Raw genomic sequence first — 21773 nt, 5'->3', positions numbered from 1 at the left:
GAACCGGGAGAACCCACCAACCGGTCTCCCAATATGGTATATCGTATTAGCGATCAGCCACTACACGTGACCCATGTGCCGAAGACCCGAAAACTGACACCTGAGGATGCATAAATGAAGCCACAAAGATGGCGGTTCAGGCTTCTCTCCGCATGGATACTGCCCTAATGACAACTGAAGACGGGTCAAGCCGCCGATATCCAAGAAAATTTGTGATAAATAGAGGGGCAAATGGAGTCTGGCCAGGTTACCCTGTCAAGCTTTAATTACTACCCAATCACTATGCTCCTCATTGCAAATTGGAGAGACTGTGGGTTTTCTTCTGGCGGTGTTAAGCTCCTTTTTTGCTTTATCGCCGTTCGAACGGTTGGGAATATGCCGACTGCCTGAAGTTTTTTTTTTTTTTGTTTTATTCGTGGCTATTGATTTGATATAAAAAACGTTCCCCGTTGTTGCAGTCTGGTTCGTTCTTTCCTAGTGACTCAGTGTCGCGTGCACATTTAGTTGGCTTTGCGGCTATAATTTTTTATTATTTTCCTCAATTATTGTCGATTGGTTCTACGTATGAGCATAATGTCAGATCTTAAAGAATCTGGCTCGACCAGGTCACGGTCGACATCAATATCCAGTACCGATTCCGAGTTTCAGGCATCAAGAACACGGTCACGATCTCAGAGCTTGGCTGGTTCTCTAAGGACTAGGCTACGGTCTTTGTCAAATTCAGGAATGGCTCGGGTGGATCGAATTTATTCAGGGCGACATCTCAATGATCAGTCTGTATATCACAGCGACGATGGGTCCAACTTTGGTGAATCAAGCATTGAAAACGAGCAGAAGCCCGATACTATCCAGGAAGTGCGAAATGGAATTGTGAACGAGCGCGATCTGGATCTAGAAAAGGCCGATGCTGCACAGCACGACCTTGAGAAATCGAGGACGGCAAAGTCGAACCGGTCTCGTCACGACCCAAAACTGGTAGGTTGTTCCAGGTTCCCAAATCTGTAATGGGTACTAAATTGTATAGGTAAAATGGGACGGTCCTGAAGACCCCGAAAACCCGAAAAACTGGAGCAACAAGAAGAAATGGGCTGCTACCATCACCGTGTCACTATTCACATTCATCTCGCCGGTCTCTTCATCAATGGTTGCACCGGCACTGCCGTCACTGGCAGCGGACCTGAAAGTCACGGATGAGGTGGTCTCACAACTTATGCTCTCAATCTTCGTTCTGGCGTACGCTGTTGGCCCTTTATTCCTCGGCCCACTTTCAGAGATCTACGGCCGAACCATCGTCCTGCAGCTCGCGAACCTCTTCTTCCTGGTTTTTAACATCGGGTGTGCCGTATCGCAAACAAAAGTCCAAATGATTGTCTGCCGATTCTTTGCTGGACTAGGTGGCAGTGCCCCGCTAGCAGTAAGCCAAGCCCCAAGATTCCTCCCCAGAAAAGCTTATATCTAACGACACCCAGATCGGCGGTGGAGTCCTCTCAGATTGTTTCCGGGCCGAAGAGCGCGGAAAGGGAATCGCAATCTATAGTCTTGCACCACTCCTGGGCCCAGCCCTCGGCCCCATCGCAGGAGGCTTCATCGCCGAAAACACAACCTGGCGATGGGTGTTCTATGCAACCTCAATAACCGACGGCCTAATCCAACTCATGGGCCTCTTCTTCCTACGCGAGAGCTACGGCCCGAAAATCCTCCTCGACCGCGCCGTCCGCCTGCGCAAAGAAACAGGCGACGATTCCTACCAAACAGAAGCAGAGCGCCAAAATAAGACCCTACTCGAAGTCCTGCGCAGCTCACTCATCCGTCCCTTCCGCCTCCTCTTCACCCAGCCAATCGTCCAAGTCCTCGCCCTATTCATGGCGTACATCTATGGAATCATGTACCTCGTCCTCTCCACATTCCCCACCCTCTGGACAAGCCCAAACTACTACAACGAATCGACCGGTATCGGCGGTCTGAACTACATCTCTCTCGGACTGGGCTTTTGGCTCGGCTCGCAAATATGCGCCCCGCTCAACGACCGCATCTATCGCCGTCTCAAGGCCCGCAATGGCGGTGTGGGAAAACCGGAGTTCCGCGTCCCACTGCTCTTCGTCGGCGCCTTCTTTATCCCCGTGGGCTTGTTCATCTATGGCTGGACCGCTCAGTACCACTGCCATTGGATCGCGCCAAACATCGGTGCTGTACTGTTTGGTACTGGCAATATTATTGCCTTCCAGTGTATCCAGACTTATATGGTTGATACATATACACGGTTTGCGGCTAGTGCGCTTGCTGCTGGTGCATTCCTGCGCTCGTTAGCTGGGTTTGGGTTTCCGCTTTTCGCACCGTACATGTATAGTGCTTTGAACTATGGGTGGGGGAACAGTCTGCTGGCGTTTGTGGCTATTGTTATTGGGGTACCGGCGCCAGTGTTTTTGTGGAAGTTTGGGGAAGCGTTGAGAAAAAAGAGTACGTTTGCGGCTGGCTAGGCCATTGACGAATTACTTTAAGTTTTCGTGCATTAAGATTGGATTGTTACTAAATTAATATTTAATTCCTTTACGATCAAACTAAGAAGTTATGGCCAGTATGGCTTTTCTTTTTGGCATGTGTCTGAGGGTGTCGTCAGGATGCCTCGGCTGCCCGGGTTCGGGTTCCCAATCCCATTTTATCTACTCCGTACGGGGTACTCCATACCGAGTACAACATCGGATCTGGAATTTATGCCGAAGCACATGTAGATTTGTCTCAGTTCGAGATACGGATATGGATACTCCTACCAAGATTTTCCTCCAATCGACATTCGATCTGTAGTGGACTTCCAAGGTTATTGGCAATTATGAGTTACAACAAAGACAAACACGGTGTGCACCGTATATAATGAAGGTTGAATCCAAAGGGGATGCCTTCGTTAATTTGTCTAAGCGCCGAAATCTCAGTATACGAACGAATTACACATCCATGTAGATGATATTACCAAGCATTCTGTACTTCTATCCCACTAAGATATTACTGTGCCCTGGTCTGATCGTAGGGCTGCAGACTGGAACAAGAGAGAACATCTGTGGAGATGCATCATGCATTGAGACCCATTACAAGAATGTTTAGATAGGAAGATTGATAGGGGTAAAAAGTATGTATTTAGATCAAGTGGAGTATAGAGAAAATAAAAAAGAGATCGCAATGCAGACTATCTACATACTAGTCTGCCCGCTTTCCTGTTAGACAGGGGGGTATAGAGATTCTATGGTCACATGATAATATGAGATCCGAAACAAAGGATTAATTCGATTCGCACCGCGAACCGTCACTCGGCCGACATCAACCGAGGTCAACCAATGGTTGGAGCATTTACAGCTCTTGCTTGGTCTCACTGCTGCTGCTCATGGCAGTCTCGGCCTTCTCGGCTTCGGAGTTAACCTGGAGCTCGGAGCTGTCGAGACCCAGATCATTCTGCATCTGGGTAATCTCGGCAATGGAGAGCTTGGGCATCTGCTGAGCGATCTGGTAGGGCCACTTGCCTTCAACGTGGGCCTTGGCGAAGATGATGTCAACCTCCTCGAGATCACGACCGGCGGTTTCACAGTAGAAGAACCAGGCGAAGGGGATAGCGATGAAGTTGACAAGCGCGAAGAAGAGGTAGATACCCCAGTCAGACTGGTTGGAGAACACAGGAGTGAACATAACGACGGCGAAGTTGGTGATCCAGTTCACACAGGTAGAGGCGGAGGCGGCCTTGGTACGGGTGCGGAGGGGGTTGATCTCCGGGGGGTAGATCCAGGGCAGAGGTAGCGTAGTAAATGCGAAGAAGCAGATGAATAGGAAGATTCCGACGATAGCACCCTTAGCATTCTGCGCGTTGGAATCGATGAGACAGCCCATAGTGATAATGAAACTGAGACCCTGGCCGAGGAAACCAATCAAGAAGAGGTTACGGCGACCGACCCTCTCAATCATAAAGAAGGAGGGAATAGTGGCAAGGGCGTAAACCGTGGCAAAGACACCTCCCAGAACCAAGGGAAGCTTACCATCCATATGCAAGTTCTGCTGGAACAGTAGGGTCGAGTAGTAGATAGCGGCGTTACAACCAGTGAATTGCTGGAAGAACTGACCAGAACAACCGATCATCATACGCTGGAAGTTCTGAGTCTTACCACCAGTAAAGAGGATACCCCAGCTACTACCAGCCTCAATACTCTCCATAGCCTTAAGATCGGCCTTCATAAGGTTGAAATCGGCAAGCACATCGTCTGCATCGACAGAACTATCGTTGAGCTGGGCGAGAACCTGAAGGGCTTCCTGGTCATGGCCCTGCATAACGAACCAACGAGGTGATTCGGGGAGCATGAGAGCACCGGCAGTAACCAGCATAGCGAACAGGATCTGGAAGGCGACGGGGAACCGCCATTGAACGGAAGAGTCGACATAAGAGAGACCAAAGTCAAGCCAGTAGGCGATGAAGGTACCGACGGCGATGATAGCACCCTCGAAGCAAACGAGGAAACCACGGTTGTGAGCGCGTGAACACTCAGACTGCCAGACGGGGATAGTAGCGGTGTCCATGCCGTTTCCAAGGCCGGAAATGACACGTCCAATCACGAACTGGCCCAGTCCCCAGTGAGGGCCGGACGCAGCAGTAGAGATAACAGTACCGAGGATCATGAGAAGACCACCAGCCACGAGTAGAGGAGTGCGGCCAATACGTTGACCGTACATCATTGTGAAGATGGCACCGAAGAAACAACCAAGCTCGTAACAGGAAGTGACCGCACCACGCAGGACGGCGACGTGCTCGGAGTCACCATAGAGAGGAGGGAATTCCTTAGTGAATTGGTCACCAGAGATGATACCGGACATCAAACCCTGATCATAACCGAAAAGTGAGAATCCAACGACGGATGTAAAAGTGATGGCAAGATGGAGCTTCTTGCCCCGTAAGCCGGAGGTTGTGGTCCACATGATGAACGTCCTCTATTAGATGAAGAGAGGAAAAGATCAAAAGGACATGGGGAAAAGAAAAGAAACCTCAGACACTGGGGGGGATATTCCCGTCCCTTATATGCATTCCTCATTGTCGATTGGCTTAATGCCAAGCGGAGAAAGGTTTAGGAGTGACATCGGCGGCGCTACCACATTGGATAGGCAGGTCTCGCGACCCGCCGTGGGGACCACGGAGGGTCAAGGAGGGTCAAAAACCATATTAGTGGGGTTGCGGGGATGCGACGAGAAAGTTGTTGTTGTAGAGACTACTATTGAGGTGGAGAGAAAGCAGAGGAAGACTCACGATCTATTCAACACTACTAAACCAGGGTATATATACTCCAGGGAATATACCCTGCAAAATTCATATGAAGAACGCTCAGTCTGCCAACAGGGATGGCAGGGCCCAACATTCGTCTTGCAGGTTTGCCAAGTGTACCAAACGGCTTAGGTTTACCGTTTTGGGGTTTCGTAATATATCAAACGGCGCTAGTTCAAACAACGTTGCATGTACTTCAAAGTCGCGTATATTCGCTACGTATTCAAATCCTTTTGTTTGTTTTTTTTCTCTCTCTCGTGGCTTTTGTGGGGGGTGGATCACATTAATTCCTGGGGGCGTCTGGAGGCGTCTGGAGGTTGCGGGTGCGGGCGACGTATAGCCGGAAAAGGAATCTTATCCGGCCCTCTCTTCATGTTTTGTACGGAGTACGGAGTAAGTAACCACCCTGCAACCCATGGGGAATTGGAAATTGGGGGTGGGGTCAGGGGTCGAAGATTCTGTATGGTCGGTCCAAGGTTCGTCTACGATTGGTACTCCGTTGGTTTTTATTTATTTTTATTTTATTTATTTTTTATTCTTTTATTCTTTTCCCTTTTCCCCCCCTTCTTTTTTATTCTTTTTGATCAAGCCTCGATGCCGATTGGTGTTCAAGCATAGGAAAGTTCTCGTGAAAGTTGCCCTTTTCCTTCCGAACTTCGCCATGCCCGATGGCCCGGCCGGTTACGGCGACGGTTCAGCCATACAAAGTACATTAATTTCCTCGGGGGTTTTGTGTGGGATGCCGTCTTGAGCAATGATCATCGGGATCACGAGGCATAGCAATATCCATGAATGAGATCTGTGGGATATGGACCAACGGCTTGCGTCAGGTCTAACCCGTAAGGTCAACCTCCATATCTTCTTGATATTTGAGGGTTTCTTATATAGTCATCTAGTATATAATTTTTTCGGAATATGGCCGAAGAAGCCCTTCCCGAAGTAACCATTCGGGAATTGTTCGGATACTGACACATGCGTTTTTAATGTTAAAAAGAAATCCAAAAGATCGAGAGTACCTCGTACCTCGTACTCCATACAAAGTACCTAAAAGTACGGAGTACAAGTGGATCCATTTACTAAGGTATATCCGCATTAGGAAAGGATTATCCTTTCCAAGAGAGTTGATCCCGAAGATTTTCACAGATTTTCACAGGTAAGCACTCTTCCAAGGTGGGGATATTTGCTTACCACAACTTGGCTCATCAACCAAGCCTTCCAAGAATTTTGTCTCCAGAATTCCAAGAAAATACCAAGAAAATACCAAGAAAGTTTATGTAGGCGAAGCATTTGACACATAGCTTAGCCATATATATCTTGGCGGGAGTATCGAATACACATATTGGAAAAAAAAAAAAAAAAAAGGATTATTGAGGGGAAAAAAATATTCACACGGGCCCACACAAGATCCCGGGTTAAACACTGGAAAGGCAATTTCCTAGACTCGAGCGGGCATTTTCGGACAACTCACCTCCGATTTAGTATTTGGCTTACTCTGCTTGCAAGGAAAAAAAGAAAGAAAAAACCAAAACTAGACTGATAGACGTGGTAGCGCAGACCTACAAACCTTGGAATATTATTTTTCCTAAACCAATGAAATAATTGATTGAGTTGTGCGCATGGCCATCACGACAATCTTCGATGCCTTCCCAAATAAGAACATGCATGTCCGCAGTGATGCCCTGTTCGATATGAGTATGTACTTGGCCCCGCTCGGGCATCCGTTTGTGGCTGTCGCTTAAGAGGGTTCCCGACTTATCGTATGAGATGAACGGGAGCCGATACTTCGCGGGATACGGCTTGTAGATCACGGCAAAGCCATCGAAAGTCAAAGCAAAACTCTCAAAGCGTCATACAGCCTCCATCCGCCTCCAGTATGTGGCGCTTCTAGGGTCTTGGCGTCCCCTCGAGTTTCTTGTATTCCTTGTGTTCCTTGTGGGAACCTTGGAAAATAGGTTGCCATGCGGCATGGCTGAACTCTCCGCAAAACCTCTTTGTGATCTGTGTGGCAAGGTTCCGAGGGTGGAAATCAATCCCACTCTCGCTGATTGGGTTGGGGAATATCGATCTCCGTTGACGTCTAGAAGCCACACCTATAAATCAGAGTATTTCGAGCTATGTCGGTAATGTTTACAAGCGGAGCTGTGAGTGAACAGAAATTGGATGCGGCCAGCATTCAATTCTAAGCAATAGGGCGGGGAATATTTCAATGTACCAAATCTCAGGTAAACTAGATATGTATGCACACTATTCCAATTATCGGAGAGGCAAAGTTGCGTTTTAGCATAGCTAATCAAATGTCCTGGCAGCTCTACGTGAATTTCAGTTTGCGAATATCTCCCTCAAAGCTGAAGAAAAACAAGAATAAAACGAAGGCATCCTCAGCATAACATCATCCGTAGAGTGTCTGATGTGTCCGAACTGTAGATGCTTGAAGGATTCGCAACCAAAATGATATCAGAAAGGGAGAAAGGAAAAACGGAGCTCATATAGAACGTTTCTTCTACACAAACGTACTCGTTCTATTGGCGATTTATCTATCTCAAATTTCATTTTCCAAAAGTCTGAGCATTGTTGTGGAGCAATATATAGTTTGATTGCGGGGATATATATTTGGTGGGGTATAAGTAAACTGGGGACCCCCAATACTCATTAGTATATGTAGTCTGCGTGGACCGAGTCAAATCATCCAGAATATCCGCAATAGTTGCAGTAAAATCGGAGAACCCCTTCGAACGTGGTAGAACAACGTATCATTCAATTAACTTTTTATAGACAACATTGAAGCACACCTGCCGTGGTGCATCGTATTTACATATATAGGTTGCTGGTTTACCCGGTGATACCAGACTCGGTCTTACCGTTCTTCTATAAATCATTAGCACCAAATCATCAAAGGGAAGAAGGAGAAAGGGGCCATACCAGAGTACGGTGGTACTTGATCCCGGCGTTGTTTCCACTGGCCGCTTCGTACGGCACAGGACTGGTGTAGTCGTAGGTAGGGTGAAGACCGTGGTAGGTCTTCTTCACAACCTCAGCGATACCATGGCCAGCAGAGCACTTGCCCTTGGTGGCAGGAATGGGCCACTTGGAGGAATAGTTATCGGTAGACAGAGGGCCAGGGTAAGTCTGGTTGATGTAGGCATTGCTGGTATCAACTTCCCAGTTGACATAGCCGGTCTTCTCAGCGACTATATTCAGCAGGTTGGCGCCACAATCCCAGCGGCCAAGGGAGGGCAGACCCCAGTTAGCGGACAGGGAAGCGATGATTGAGTAGTGGGTGTAGAAAGTGTCGTCGGTGGTGCCCCTCAGGTGCTTTGGGATAGCACCTCCAACCAGGAAGCTGAAGACCCGGTTGGGGTGGGAATAGGTATCACCCTCATCAAAGGTGAGCAGCACTAGGCTATCCTTGTTGAAGTGCTCGTTCTTCAGCAGGGGAGGCAGGAAGCGAGCGACCCAGTCGCCGGCCACAGTGATGTCGGTGTCGTGGGCATCGTTGGTCATGTTCGGTGTGATGAACATGTGTTGGGGAAGGCTGTGGTGTTCCAGGTCCTCGTAGAAAGTGGTGAAATTCTTGATTTGGCGCGGGCGCACGGCGTCGTCGGTAACCGAATCATACAGAACTAGCGGGTTGTGCTTGCGCACATACTGGTTCGGGCCGCTGAGGGGGTACCGCATGCCCTGGTAGCCGGCATAGGGCATGTCCTCTTGGTACTCACCCCAAGCGATGTGCTTGGTGTCAAACAGATCGGCAATAGTTGAGACATTGGCGGGGATCTGCAGGAAGTCATCACTGTCCATGCCGAAAGTGTCACCCCCGGCAGAAGCACAGTAGTTGGGCTCCGAGGGGTGAGTGACTGCAAAGTAGTTGGTCAGGAGGATACCCTCCTTAGCCAGCTTAGACAAGTTCTCATCTAAAGCAGCGGTTTCATAGTCCTGCAAAGGAGTGAGCACGTGGCCATTATTATTATTCATGCAAGGGGGAAACACACCGTGTTCTCTAGCCAGATGTTCACGAAACGATCGAAAGCCAACCCCTTGACATTTGACACAGGGGAGTAAGGAAGGGCCGTATCACGGGCTGCATCGATCTCAGCCTGAGTTGGGGTCTTCTCAGTGGTCGTCTTGGCCGCGGCCAGGGCCAGGGCCCCGACGAACGCGAGAAGAGTTTGTTTGGTGAACATGTCTGGGATCGCGGTAGTAGCAGCTGCGACGAGAAAGGTAACAGAGGGGTAGATTGGTCGGGCGACACGCGATCTTATACTCGAGCCAGCCTTGGAGGCTTGACATTCCCCTCATCGGCTGGAAGAATGCGCTATGTTACACGGCACTTCTAGCCGATACCACGTTGTGATCGATGCAGGGCTAACTGGCTGCATTTTCACGGGTTTCAAGCCTCCAGGGCGTTTATCCCGCAGAGTCCAGGCTTGAACCGAAATGACCTGAATTGAATCAAAGTCACCAGGTGGTTTAATTGGGTGAATAGCAGATAGTGGACCAAGTACCTTCCCGCAGGTGGTCCTTGCGTTGCACGTTGTTATTGTCCGTGCCCTAACTGGCTGACCACGGGGCCCACTGGGGTCAGGTACAACACTCGGCTGACCATACTCTGGGCTGCTTTTACCAATGTGTTTGTAGTTGTAGATTAATTTATATATTATTTCGTATAAAAGCTTCAAGTGCCGAGATGGACATATGCTTACCTTTTCTTGGCTTCTCGTTTGGAAACTTAACCCTTAATCTCCACCATCCACTTCTATCTGGTATCATTTAGAACAACTACATAGATCCATCAAGTATTTCGGTCGAATATCTACATACACATGTACAGATGGACGGAGTACTCCGAGTATATAGATTTTAAGGTTGGATTAAAGTTTGTTATGCCTCTTTGTCTCAAGCCTAGCTAAAACTAGACCTTTTCTAGTTCATGAATGGCAACTGCAGCCCTTCCTGTCTTCCTTCTACTACGTAACTTGTTAATTGCCATTTAGGTACAATCGAACAAAGGAGGAAGGAAAACAAACCCAGGCTCCTTCCCGAATCACGCGACTCCTGCATCCACCGCCCTGTTATTAGTGCAAGTTTAGATAAACGAAGGATATAAAGGTGGATTGATGAATTATTAAAAGTGGTGAATGACGATGGGTCTTTAGAGGTGGAAGAGGGAATGTGACTGGACAGCAGCCACCAAAGAAGGGAGGTGATGTGCCGAAGAAGCAAATGTAGGGTTTCTTTTCTCTTTTGTTGACTGCCAACTCAATTAGCCTTGTACCAGCATTCCAAGGTTGGGGCAAGACAAAAATTTGTCAACAGATAACCTCAATGACAGAATAACATTCATACATGTATGCAGAGTCGCATGAAGATAGGGTGCAAAGAAGCAGGTACAACGTTGATGAACTATATAATGCGACCGTTATTTGGAGGTTGAAATATGCATTTTCAAAGATGCTGTCCACAATACAAATACAGTACATGAGAGTAGGTAGACATATAGCGTGAGGGGCCAATGGGCATGACCATACTACACTGCGGAAGTGTCGGTTTTATCGGTCTATTTGCGAAGAATCAATCGGGCCGGACGCGGTTATTTCGTAGACACTACAAGGTTTATTAGCTGCCGGTAAAGCTATTGCCAGAGTCGCCTAAATTGAGGTCCGTGGCAAAGCTGCAGTCGACGCTACGACGGTTATAGTCTTATAGATATTGCTGACAGAGAGGGCGGCTAGCAGCAGCGGGAGGAGCACGAGGGCTAGGGCAGACTTAGTATACATCTTATGGTAGACAATGGAGAGGCGAATTAATACGGAGAGGGCTGATCGACTAGATTGAGTCCTTGTGTTGGTTCCTCTGTTGTATTCTCTATCTCGTCCGGCATAAGTGTCTTGGCCATATTCCGGTTCCTACCTTTTGCTTCGGCTAGTATAAAGCATCCCGAGCGTGCTGGATAGTGGCCTAGTTGAATTCGTGGGGGCAAAGTGAAATGGAAAATAATTGTGGGTTAGGCTTTACTAAATTATTATCGAGTTCCCTCTACGTGATAGGACAACAGAAAACAGTGAAATGCGCGCATGTGCTTGGATTGCGCGAAATTGCACCCGATATAACCCATGACGTTCTCATAGGCCGTTATAGGATAAAGAACCGTTGAAAAAAAAAAAAAAAAGCATACACCGTAGACCTGGTAGGGCTAGATCATGGGTTTTGTGGCTTGGCGATCAAAGTTGGGGGCGGGTCGGGCCTTTCCTTTTCGATCCTATCACCGGGTCTGTGGAATGGGAAAACTGGGTGACAACTCGAGGGAAGGATCGGAATAGTAAAGATATCCCTGATCCTGGACTGTGTGGGTAAAACTGCCTCAGATGCAGTCTTTGCCCATAAGTTCCGGTAAGTCATGTAGCCCGCCAGGTGCCTTCCACAAAGTGCCATCCGACTACCCCGACTAACCCCCGCCCCCCTCCTTTAGCATCTGATCATGTTACCCTTCATTTTCACAAGTTTCTACACAGCCCCCAATTTATACCAAGATATTCAATACTCTAGGGCCCCAGGATGTGATATCACATTAGGTAAGGATCGGCTACCTAGGGCCATGGGTGCCCGAGCTGCAGCCCCAGCCAGTTCAACTCCCCCGAAAGTGTTCAGTCGGTTAACACCTTGGAGTTCTTGTGTGTCTGACACACAAGAATTCTCATACTAGATCATATACATCTATCCACTTTACAATATGATTTCGCTCCTAGATCTACCTGTTGAGATCGTGCTGCTTATAATCGACTCCCTGTTCTCCCAATTCGCCGCAACGGAATCGAGCAACAATGACGCTTCTATCGCAACCCAAAAAGACTTAAATTCGCTTTCACAAACAAACAAATGGCTATATGAACAGTTGGAAACCCGCTTGTACAAGTTCAATGCACAACATTGTGGCCAAACATCATTGGCATTCGGCGCCTTCCATGGCTATGACACTGTCGTTCAAAGGTCTCTGGCAGTAGACTCGTCAAATATAATGAGAGATTTGAGGTTTCCAACACGAGACTGTCAAATCTTCCATTCTCCACTTTGCTGGGCAGTTCAGGGGGGTCATATCTCTATGACCAATACACTACTTCAATCTGGCGCTGATATTCATGGGGAATGTGCCCACCATCGCTGTGATGCGCAGCTTCTTGGCCAGGCCGCAAGAAATGGCCATTTGGATATGATGAAAGACCTTGTGCGAAGAGGTCTCCGTCCAGAGATTATGTGGGAAACCACTTTCGCAAATTTGATGAATAACGAGCCAGCACGTAAAGCCACCCTCCGTCTGGCTGCTGAAGGTGGCCATATCCCATGCGTGGATTACACTCTTGCTACAGGAGAGTATGAGAATCTCACTTGCAAACAATACATGCACAAAATAGCGCTTATTGTGCCTGCCACAGTAGCAAACGGTCATATAGAGTGTGCCCTGTTTTTGCTGAGTCGCAGCGGTATTCTTGAGAGAACTGGTTTCTGTAACTGTGGCGGCAAACCTGCTAGATCTTTAGCTTCCGATCTTCCCAAACTGACCATGGCACTGGAGGATCCACACACCATGGAGAAGTATGGCCCTATGCTTCTTTACCTAGGAGCGGCTACTGGTTGTTCACCCTTGGTTGAAGAGATGATTCGATTGGGTGTCCATGTTGATACAAGATTTCGCGGGGGCAACACGCCGCTCTGTCTTGCAGTAATAGAAGCTCGAGCACCCGAAGAAGTAAAGAAGCTGTTGGAGCTAGGCGCCGGAATCAATGCGGGGAACTCGCAGAATCAGACACCGCTCTATCTTGCAACTCTACTCCGGCTCAAGCGAGTTATGAAGATGCTCCTGGATGAAGGTGCCGATACTGAAGCACGCGGGACTCGATCTAGGATTGTTCAAACACCGCTTTGCCTCGCTGTTGCCGACTTTGGGGTTCCCGTGTCGAATATAAACTACCCGAGACGCCCTAGCCGCTTTCCCAGCAACGAGATTGTGTCATTACTGCTGGAGAGTGGTGCTAACCCCAACTATGCCGATCCAGAGTTTGGAATCACTCCTCTCTGGCTTGCTGTTCGGGGACACAGCACGCTTCGGCCGTTTAGTAGGGATGATCTTGTGCAGTTACTTCTTGAGAAGGGCGCAGATCCGAAACTAGCATCGCGAAATCAGTCAATCTTGTTCTGGGCTATATCGCACTGCCACTACGATACTATCAAGACGCTTCTTGACTGCGGTGCCAATCCTAATGACTATGCGCGCAATTTCGATGGTTCAAAAACCCACCACTCAGGGAAACCACTGTCGCCTCTGGCGAAGGCTATGAAGCTGAAACAATATGGAATGGCTGAGCTTTTGCTTGATCATGGGGCAGATCCTCTTGCTTCGCATTGGAAGAAGGAGACGTCAATGTTTCATGCGACCAGATCAATGAACTGTTCATTCATCGAAAAAATGATTGCCAGGGGCCTAGATGTAAATGAGTCTGTGATGGGCCAGACACCTCTCCATATGGCTATCTGGCAAGGCAACGTTGAAGTGGCGGAACTACTGCTTCGTCGGGGAGCAAATCCGAATCTCACTGTTGGGGGAACCTCATGCTATTCATCAAACTCAATTTTGTGGTGGGTTTTCTATAGTTCCTATACAAGTAGTGCAGCTATGGTAGAGCTGCTATGTGCATATGGTGCCAGGGCGTTATATGATACTAATGTTTACACGGATGAACTCCCACGGAAATTTGTTCCTCCAGTCTCGGGATACCTATAATATGACAGAGGATGTATTGTTTCTAATGGTTTCCCTTGCGGATCATAATAGTCCGTAAGATAGCTCTGCCACTACCCGGCAGCCGATTCGATAGTGGCCCGAACAAATCAACCAAAGACATAATATACACATATCTAGTTCTAACAGTAGGTGGTGCGCTGCGACTACATAGGGACAAAACAACATAAAACAATACCAATCCTTTGCTCGTTATTCTTGGCTCAATGACTATTACATTGTTATCTTGACAGGTAAAAGGAACAAGAGAAAGAAAAAAAAATTAATGAAACCATGAATTAGGAGAAAGCGGCACGGGGCTCGTTCTCTGCCGACACTGGGTCAGGTTTGAGCCAAGAAAAGCCCCCTGGTGACATGCGGAGGGTAACGTAAAGAACATGAAATGGAATAATATGAGCACCAGGGGAGAACGTGCACGCCAGGGGTAATATTTTTTACACAGAAAGACCGCAAACACCGTTGTTGCTCAAGATTTACTCAGGCTTCTTGCCGACCATGAGGTACATGGGGGTGAAGAGGTTCTTCTGAGCACCTTCGACCAGACAGTCAGCAGCCAAGGCCAGGCTGTCGGCGGTTTTCTGGGAACCCTTGGGGAAGAGACCGATGGACTCGCCGGCACCGACGAATCGGTGGGCAAGGCCACGGCCCCACCAGGTCATGCGAGCAATAGTGAAGAAGTCCCAGGGCGAGCCCATGTGCTTGAAGGAGCCCGCCAGCGGGTAGTACCAGGGAATAGGGTCGGGGCGAGCAGCGAGATCCTCGTGGTGCTTAAGGTCAAATCCAGCGTTCTTCATAGCTTCGAGACCCTCGGAGATACGGACCATGTTGGAGATACCGTCACCCTGCTCGATACCGAGACGAATACGACGGTGCTCAGCATCATCGTTGTTGTACTCGTCGGTCATAAGCCACTCGTACACAGCGAAGGTACCACCGGGCTTCAGGACACGGAAAATCTCGCTGTAAACACCAACCAGCTCGGGGGCGTGGACGGTGGCTTCAATGGCGTACACGGCATCGAAGCTGTTGTCGGGGAAGTTCATCTGCATAAAGTCGCCCTTGACAAAGGCCATCTTGTCTGAGAGACCCTGCTTGTGCGCGTAGTGGGTAGCGCGGTCGATCTGGTAGTCGTTGTTGTTCAGACCGGTGACGTGAGCACCGGTGAACTTGACCATCTCGCGGGCGGGACCACCGACACCACAGCCAACATCCAGAACCTTCATATCCTCGGTGATACCAGCCTGGAGGGCAAGGTAGTGCTCGTGGCGGGCAATGGCCTGGTGGAAAGGCTCACCGTAGGCGAAGCGGCAGAAGTGGAAGGAAGAACCCCATCCGTACTCGTAGAAGTCGGTGGCCAAGTTGTAGTAGCTGTAAAGAATTATCAGTATAAGGAGCGTCGATCAATGGGGTTTGTTTCCGAACATACTGTCGAGTCAAGGTAGCATATTCAGCCTTGCGGGCCTATCACGCAGGAATTGTTAGTGACAAGAGTCAATTGTGTTGGATGCGCAGTGCCATACCTCACGGATCTCGGGTGTCTCATCAACGGCATTTTGGTTGTCCCAGTGCTTGAAGTACTCGTCGACGGCAGCCTTCTGGGCGGCGGAGTCCTTTCCTCGCATGGCAGCGAGACCACCCTGGGCCTTAGCAGACTTGCCGTGCAGAGCCTTGTTGAAGGCGGCATCACGCGCCTTATCCTCACGTTCCAATGCAGAGGGAGCCATGGTGAAGAAGCGAGTCGCAAATATTAAAAAGGGGTAGATTGTAAGAGTGAAAACAAGTGTCAATTTCCAAGATTTTCCAAGAAAGAAAGACGAGGTGAACCAAGACTGGAAATATCACAAGAGAAGCGAAGCAAGAGAGTACAATTGAAGGGAATGGATAGCGACTTGGAGAAGTAGGAGAAAGGGGAAATAAATAAGAGTCGAATCCCAAGCAACTTTTTGGCAATCCAAAGTGGAGAGCCAATCAGGGGTTTCCTCCGAACGACTAGACCGAGCTTTGTCCTCCTGGGGAGGCCAGTTTGGGGAGTGGCCACACTCTTTTTTTCTCGCGGGACACCACCTTCCGTGCTGTGGCTGAGTCGGACACTGGGCCACCCGGTGGGAAAAAAGGTGACCTGAGGGATCAAAGCACGTGACTCACTAGCCACATTATGCCACACGCCACTTCCATCGATCTTGATAATCGAATCTTGGAAGCTCTCACTTCTCGGATCAACTAACCCCATACTATCCGAGATGCCTCCTCAAATTAAGCATGACTTGAACCGATCCGGTTGGGAGTCGACAGACTTCCCCTCTGTCTGTGAGAACTGCCTTCCCGAAAATCCCTACGTGCAGATGATCAAGGAGGATCATGGCGCAGAATGCAAGATTGTAAGTCTTTATTTTGGCTCCCTCGAGGCTACTTCATAACCACATGCTAACTAACTAACTACGTAGTGTACGCGCCCTTTCACTATATTCCGATGGAAGGCCGATCGGACCTCCCGCCAAAAGCGATCCATCATCTGCCTCACATGCGCGCGCCTGAAGAACTGCTGTCAATGCTGCATGCTAGATTTGTCTTTCGGTCTTCCCCTTGCCGTCCGTGATGCTGCTCTCAAAATGGTCGCCCCAGGACCGGAAAGCTCCATCAATCGCGAGTATTATGCACAGAACAACGAGAAGGAAATCGAAGAGGGACGCGGTGCCATCGAAGAATACGAGAAGACAGACGACAAAGCCCGGGAACTGTTGCGACGCCTTGCAAACAGCGAACCATATTACCGCAAGCCCCGGCGAATCGAAGCATCTGCCGAGGAAGAGAAAGTAGAGGAAGGCACGGCGACGGATCAACCACGAACAAACAGCCGCTATGGGAATGGGCCTGGTCCGGTTCGCACTAGTGAAAGCCGTGTCGGAAACCGCCTTCCAGGCCGTGGAGGACGAGGCGGTGGTCGTGGTGGTCGCCCATTCCCCAGTACCACTCAGTTGCCGCCCTCGGCTGCGGATATTCTTCCCCCTGCGGATCCCAACGTCACTTCCTTGTTCATCACAGGCGTGGAAGATGATCTCCCCGAACATGCACTCCGCACATTTTTCAGCGAATTCGGCCAGCTTCGGTCGCTTATCTGCTCCCACCGCTCCCACTGTGCTTTCATCAACTACGTTAACCGCGCGGACGCCGAAACCGCCGCAAACCACTGCCAAGGCAAGGCCATCATTCAGGGTTGCCCTCTTCGTGTTCGTTGGGGAAAGCCGAAGCCATTGGATAACCTGGACCGTGAAGAGAGAATGCAAAATGCTCGTGAGGGTCGCCAGACTGTGGGATCCGTTGGCAAAGGCAAGCAAGCGGACCGACGAGCCGTAACCTCTGCAGGTGAGGGTGCTGGTCAGGAGAAAGCTCAGCCTCATGTTGTTGCACCACCGCCCGGATCGGGTGAGGTCCAGTACGCCAGCATGAATGGCGATTGAACAAAATCTGTACGGAGATACCATTGAATCAAATCGAGGTTGCATGTAACTTAGGGTTCGGAGCGGGCGTTATCAAGGATTGGGTTATTCTATGCAGATCTATGTACTTCAATCGAAAATACCCCGAAGACGCCAATTAATAAAAGAGTCGGGTATCTTATAATACATGTCCGGTCACTGTCGTAGCTTATTTTACTGCCATGTGCCGACAGTTTCACATCGGTTCACAGACTGGCTTCGACGTCGTTGTCAGCGTCGTTTTGGACTTTGAGTGGACTCGGAGAGTGCGCCCAGATTCAACTGAACTGAGCATCGTAGTAGGGCAAAAGAATATCCCATCATGACGAGCAAGCCTTGTGAATCTTCACATCCTGATCGCCAACTTTGATAGAGTCGTTATCACCGCGTTCGATCTGGTCGTGGATATTGAGTTCTGTAGAACCAATCGATCGTTAGTAAACAGTTTATACGAGCACTATGAGTACCAAGTCATGAAGATTAATCAAATACATACCCCACTTAGCAGCTTCATCTCCCTGCTCCCTCGAACCTTGGACGATGTTGTGGCGCAAGATGTTCGCAACCTCGATCGCATGGTTGATTTGCATTCCGGTATCGACGGCCGGGCGACGGTTCTTTTCAAAGTTCTGGCGCGCTTCTTGGCGCGCAGCCAGGAGGACTGGGAGATCGTCTATAACGGACGTCAGTATGAATGAAACAGATGCCTCTGTGGCGGGTGTGTTTGTCAAACGAACTGTGGAAGACAACCCGGGTGGACCGGAGGAGTTGCCGATAAGCACTCTTAGCAGCAGCAGCAGTAGAGGTAGCCATTGTGAAAAGCGAAATGTGACTGTCACAGAGAAGTATAGACGTGGGTGTATGTAGGAACAGGTCGAGAGGCACAGGTTGCAAATTGTCGCTGCGGATGATCGGCACGGACAAGGAGATAGGGTGGAGTTATATGTAGTACTGCAGATGTGATGTGGGAGTTACAATTGCCTGAACAAGAATGCAGATCGACCAGACCAGAAAATTTGAATGTACAAGTCAACAGAAGAAGTAGGCCTGGCGCCATCGCCAATCTCGATACTCCAGAACATATGACCCATGATTGGCTGGAGGGGCGGATATTGGGGGCAGAAAAAAAGGTATGCAAAAAATTCCATCGCGGGACCCAACGCTCTCCACACACAACTTGGTACCATCACCAATACCGTTATACAATGGCTGCTGCTCAAGTTGTTGACATTTCCCTCCCTACCTTGCCTCAGGGCTGGGCTGGCGAGAAGGATTTCAAGATTGTCGGTGCTCTGTCCGGTGCCACCAAGCGCAACGTGGAGCCCGTTGGCCCGCACTTCCTGGCTCACGCTCGCCGAGTAAGTTCTCCAAATTCACTTAATTTTCTGTTTGGGTCGAAATTAATCACCTTTTAGTCCCGTCACAACCGTACTTTCTCCGAGGATGAGCGCCTCCAGGCCCAGAACAACGTCAAGAAGACTGAGACTGAGGAGGATGATGATATCTCTGAAGATGAGGACCCCATGATGCTTGCCCGTGAGGCCAAGGACTGGAAGGTCAGTAATGTCATATTTATCTTGGTTGGTTAATTTCTAACTCCTAGCAGGGCCAGGATCACTACGCCGTTTTGGGTTTGAAAAAGTACCGCTGGCGCGCAACCCCCGAGCAGATCAAGCGGGCTCACCGCAAGAAGGTCCTGCGTCACCACCCTGACAAGAAGGCCGCCCAAGGTAACACCGACGAGAACGACAGCTTCTTCAAGTGTATCCAGAAGGCCACCGATCTGCTCCTCGACCCCACTCGTCGTCGCCAGTTCGATTCCGTCGATGAGAACGCCGACGTTGAGGCCCCCACCAAGAAGGTCACTGGTAGCAAGTTCTACAAGGCCTGGGGCCCTGTTTTCGTTGCCGAGGGTCGCTTCTCCAACAAGCAGCCTGTGCCCACACTCGGAGACGAGGACAGCACTCAGGAGCACGTCGAGACTTTCTACAACTTCTGGTACAACGTTGACAGCTGGAGAACTTTCGAGTACCTCGATGAGGATGTGCCTGATGATGGAGAGAGCCGTGACCAGAAGCGTCATGTCGAGAAGAAGAATGCCAACGCCCGCCGCAAGCGCAAGACTGAGGACACCGTCCGTCTGCGTGAGCTCGTTGACGAGTGTCTCGCTTCCGATGAGCGTATTAAGAAGTTCCGCCAGCAGGCTCGTGCCGGCAAGGACGCTAAGCGCCTCGCCAAGGAGGAGGAGATCCGCCGTCTCAAGGAGGAGAAGGAGAATGCCAAGGCCGCCGAGGAGCAGCGCAAGAAGGACGCTGAGGAGGCCGCCAAGGCTGACCGTGAGAAGAACAAGAAGGCCAAGGAGGCTGCTAAGAACGCTTCCAAGAAGAACAAGCGTATCCTCAAGGGTTCCGTCAAGGATGTCAACTACTTCGCCGCCGGTGAGCCCACTGCCGCTGATATCGACGGTGTTCTCACTGATGTCGACCTCATCATGGGCAAGATTGATGTTGATGAGCTCGCCGTTCTGGCTGAGAAGCTCACCATCGCCGGCACTGATGGCGCTGCCGTCAAGACTGCTTGGTCTGGTGAGGCTAAGCGCCTTGTTGATGCTGGTAAGCTGAAGGCCGGCGAGGCCAAGGTCTTCGTTTAAATATTCTTGTCTACCAGATAGATGAGGGGTAGCCTATATACCTAGGCTTTCCTGATCATGACTATTCACGCCACATAGAGTAGAAAAATACATGGTGCTCTTTTCTCAACGCAGTGTAGCATCTATCATTCGTAATTATTGTCTTGCTCCACACGGTCCTCCTCGATCCCGCACTCTCCACCTAGCAGAACCGTTGGCTTTGAGACTACGGACTGTGTTCCAATTCCAAAGTTACTGCATTCAGCCAGCTGCATATCCGACTACTTTCAGGCACGTGATTGGTCGTGAATCGGATATCGCCTCGCTTTCTGATCATCTGTTTCTAGGCTCATGTTCCCAGTGGCGGGTCTCAAACAGGCCGTCTACGTGGACGCGATGGACGTCTCTGGCGAGGGTCAGTATGTTTAAAGTGAAACCAGATGATTTCATCATGTTAATTAGTGGAGGCACTTAGAGCGACAAGAACCCAGTCTTCGGAAGATTATACGAGTCGCCGAAAACAGATTGCTTAAATACGGACGCTCCCAAAATATAGAGCTTGAAGCCGAGAATATGCGCTATATTGCCGAAAACACGACCATCCCGATTCCCCACGTTCACGAGATCCAAATCCATGATGGTGGCGTTAAATCTATCTTGATGGACTATATCGAAGGTCAAACGCTGCAGGATGCCTGGTCCAGCATGATCCCATCACAAAAGATATCTGTCGCGCAGGAACTACACGGATATATACAGCAACTACGAGCGCTAAAGTACGAACAATCGAGACCTTTCAGTCATAAAAATATATATACCCGACATTTAATCCACCTCGATGAGTACCTATTTTCGAGATTGACGACTACGGTCTCGGATTTCGTGCGAAATACTACAGCCACTAAACAGCCGGATGATAATATTGTCTTCACGCACGGTGATCTGGCACCGAGAAATATACTGGTTGACGATCATGGCCATGTCACTGCAGTGTTGGATTGGGAGCTTGCAGGCTGGCAACCTGAATGGTGTGAAACTGTTAGAGCGTATACGTTTTGCAACGATATTCCTGGCTGGACTGCCTATCTATCAGCTGTTTTTCCGCCGGATCATGCCACAGAGTATATGGCTGTGGTATTTGCTAGACATATGAAACGATGAATTGGGTGCAATATATGTATCTAAGCAGAGTCCATTTTGGAAGCCATCATATCCTTTCCCTCTCCCATGAATTCACGTCCGGCATTCTATACTCCCGCTTGAAACAGGCCTATTCTGGAAAGAGACGTGAAGAACGACTGAGAAAATACCCCAAAATGGAGGCGAGGCTGAAGTAACCCTCGGATGGCTCGGACATCCTTCTATGATAATGAAGAGTTAGGAGTTATTATGGAGCCCGCCTATTGTGGTCATACTACTTCGGCCTGTATGTACATCGAGGATGAGTCCAGTGATCAGTCCTTAACCCTCAGGACACATGTTACTCCTAGCTTTCAATATGTTCCGAGATAATGTAATCCCAACCTCCCCCAAAGAATATGCCAACCGCGGCCCAATTTCCGTAAATTTCATGATTATTCCCTAGGCTTC

General features: G+C 49.4%; 9 protein-coding genes across 9 annotated transcripts; 5 read left to right on the top strand and 4 right to left on the bottom strand.

Moving 5' to 3' along the window:
* Positions 1-491: 491 nt before the first annotated feature.
* N7455_001986 (MFS transporter) lies at positions 492-2477 on the top strand (the record flags this gene model as incomplete). Its single annotated transcript, XM_040950949.2, has 3 exons — positions 492-975; positions 1025-1414; positions 1470-2477. Exons 1-3 carry the CDS (start codon positions 565-567, stop codon positions 2475-2477), a joined length of 1809 nt encoding a protein of 602 aa, XP_040817967.2. The 5' UTR covers positions 492-564.
* Positions 2478-3339: 862 nt separating this feature from the next.
* N7455_001985 (uncharacterized protein) lies at positions 3340-4947 on the bottom strand (the record flags this gene model as incomplete). The annotated part of the gene is made up of 1 exon (XM_040951414.2): positions 3340-4947. One exon carries the CDS (start codon positions 4945-4947, stop codon positions 3340-3342), a length of 1608 nt encoding a protein of 535 aa, XP_040817954.2.
* Positions 4948-8116: 3169 nt separating this feature from the next.
* Positions 8117-9468, bottom strand: N7455_001984 (putative acid phosphatase; the record flags this gene model as incomplete). Its single annotated transcript, XM_040951068.2, has 3 exons — positions 8117-8152; positions 8207-9220; positions 9277-9468. The coding sequence occupies 3 exons, from the start codon at positions 9466-9468 to the stop codon at positions 8117-8119; spliced, it is 1242 nt and encodes a 413-aa protein (XP_040818305.2).
* A 2546-nt stretch (positions 9469-12014) lies between these two features.
* Positions 12015-14060, top strand: N7455_001983 (ankyrin repeat domain-containing protein; the record flags this gene model as incomplete). The annotated part of the gene is made up of 1 exon (XM_040951601.2): positions 12015-14060. The coding sequence occupies one exon, from the start codon at positions 12015-12017 to the stop codon at positions 14058-14060; it is 2046 nt and encodes a 681-aa protein (XP_040818237.2).
* A 491-nt stretch (positions 14061-14551) lies between these two features.
* Positions 14552-15802, bottom strand: erg6 (sterol 24-C-methyltransferase; the record flags this gene model as incomplete). The annotated part of the gene is made up of 3 exons (XM_040951631.2): positions 14552-15446; positions 15505-15539; positions 15599-15802. The coding sequence occupies 3 exons, from the start codon at positions 15800-15802 to the stop codon at positions 14552-14554; spliced, it is 1134 nt and encodes a 377-aa protein (XP_040817623.2).
* A 516-nt stretch (positions 15803-16318) lies between these two features.
* On the top strand, positions 16319-17536 carry slt11 (Pre-mRNA-splicing factor ECM2; the record flags this gene model as incomplete). The annotated part of the gene is made up of 2 exons (XM_040951965.2): positions 16319-16456; positions 16523-17536. The coding sequence occupies 2 exons, from the start codon at positions 16319-16321 to the stop codon at positions 17534-17536; spliced, it is 1152 nt and encodes a 383-aa protein (XP_040818328.1).
* A 338-nt stretch (positions 17537-17874) lies between these two features.
* N7455_001980 (LYR motif-containing protein) lies at positions 17875-18367 on the bottom strand (the record flags this gene model as incomplete). Its single annotated transcript, XM_040950972.2, has 3 exons — positions 17875-17969; positions 18051-18227; positions 18292-18367. The coding sequence occupies 3 exons, from the start codon at positions 18365-18367 to the stop codon at positions 17875-17877; spliced, it is 348 nt and encodes a 115-aa protein (XP_040818265.1).
* Positions 18368-18690: 323 nt separating this feature from the next.
* On the top strand, positions 18691-20316 carry N7455_001979 (putative ribosome associated DnaJ chaperone Zuotin). Its single transcript, XM_040951283.2, has 3 exons — positions 18691-18912; positions 18970-19110; positions 19161-20316. Exons 1-3 carry the CDS (start codon positions 18760-18762, stop codon positions 20202-20204), a joined length of 1338 nt encoding a protein of 445 aa, XP_040818275.2. The 5' UTR covers positions 18691-18759; the 3' UTR covers positions 20205-20316.
* Positions 20317-20534: 218 nt separating this feature from the next.
* Positions 20535-21344, top strand: N7455_001978 (aminoglycoside phosphotransferase family protein; the record flags this gene model as incomplete). The annotated part of the gene is made up of 2 exons (XM_040951806.2): positions 20535-20598; positions 20659-21344. The coding sequence occupies 2 exons, from the start codon at positions 20535-20537 to the stop codon at positions 21342-21344; spliced, it is 750 nt and encodes a 249-aa protein (XP_040818172.2).
* Positions 21345-21773: the final 429 nt, after the last annotated feature.

This window comes from Penicillium solitum (assembly GCF_028829755.1).
Source record: "Penicillium solitum strain IBT 25940 chromosome Unknown utg000001l_segment0_segment0, whole genome shotgun sequence".
NCBI classification, from domain to species: domain Eukaryota; kingdom Fungi; phylum Ascomycota; class Eurotiomycetes; order Eurotiales; family Aspergillaceae; genus Penicillium; species Penicillium solitum.
Note: the sequence above shows the minus strand (reverse complement) of the source record. Positions and strands in the feature narration are given on the sequence as shown.

Coding starts and splice junctions, on each gene's coding strand:
- N7455_001979 (XM_040951283.2), top strand. CDS start 18,760: ATGGCTGCTGCTCAAGTTGTTGACATTTCCCTCCCTACCTTGCCTCAG. Junction 18,913..18,969: donor TCCTGGCTCACGCTCGCCGA/GTAAGTTCTCCA, acceptor ATCACCTTTTAG/TCCCGTCACAACCGTACTTT. Junction 19,111..19,160: donor GTGAGGCCAAGGACTGGAAG/GTCAGTAATGTC, acceptor AACTCCTAGCAG/GGCCAGGATCACTACGCCGT.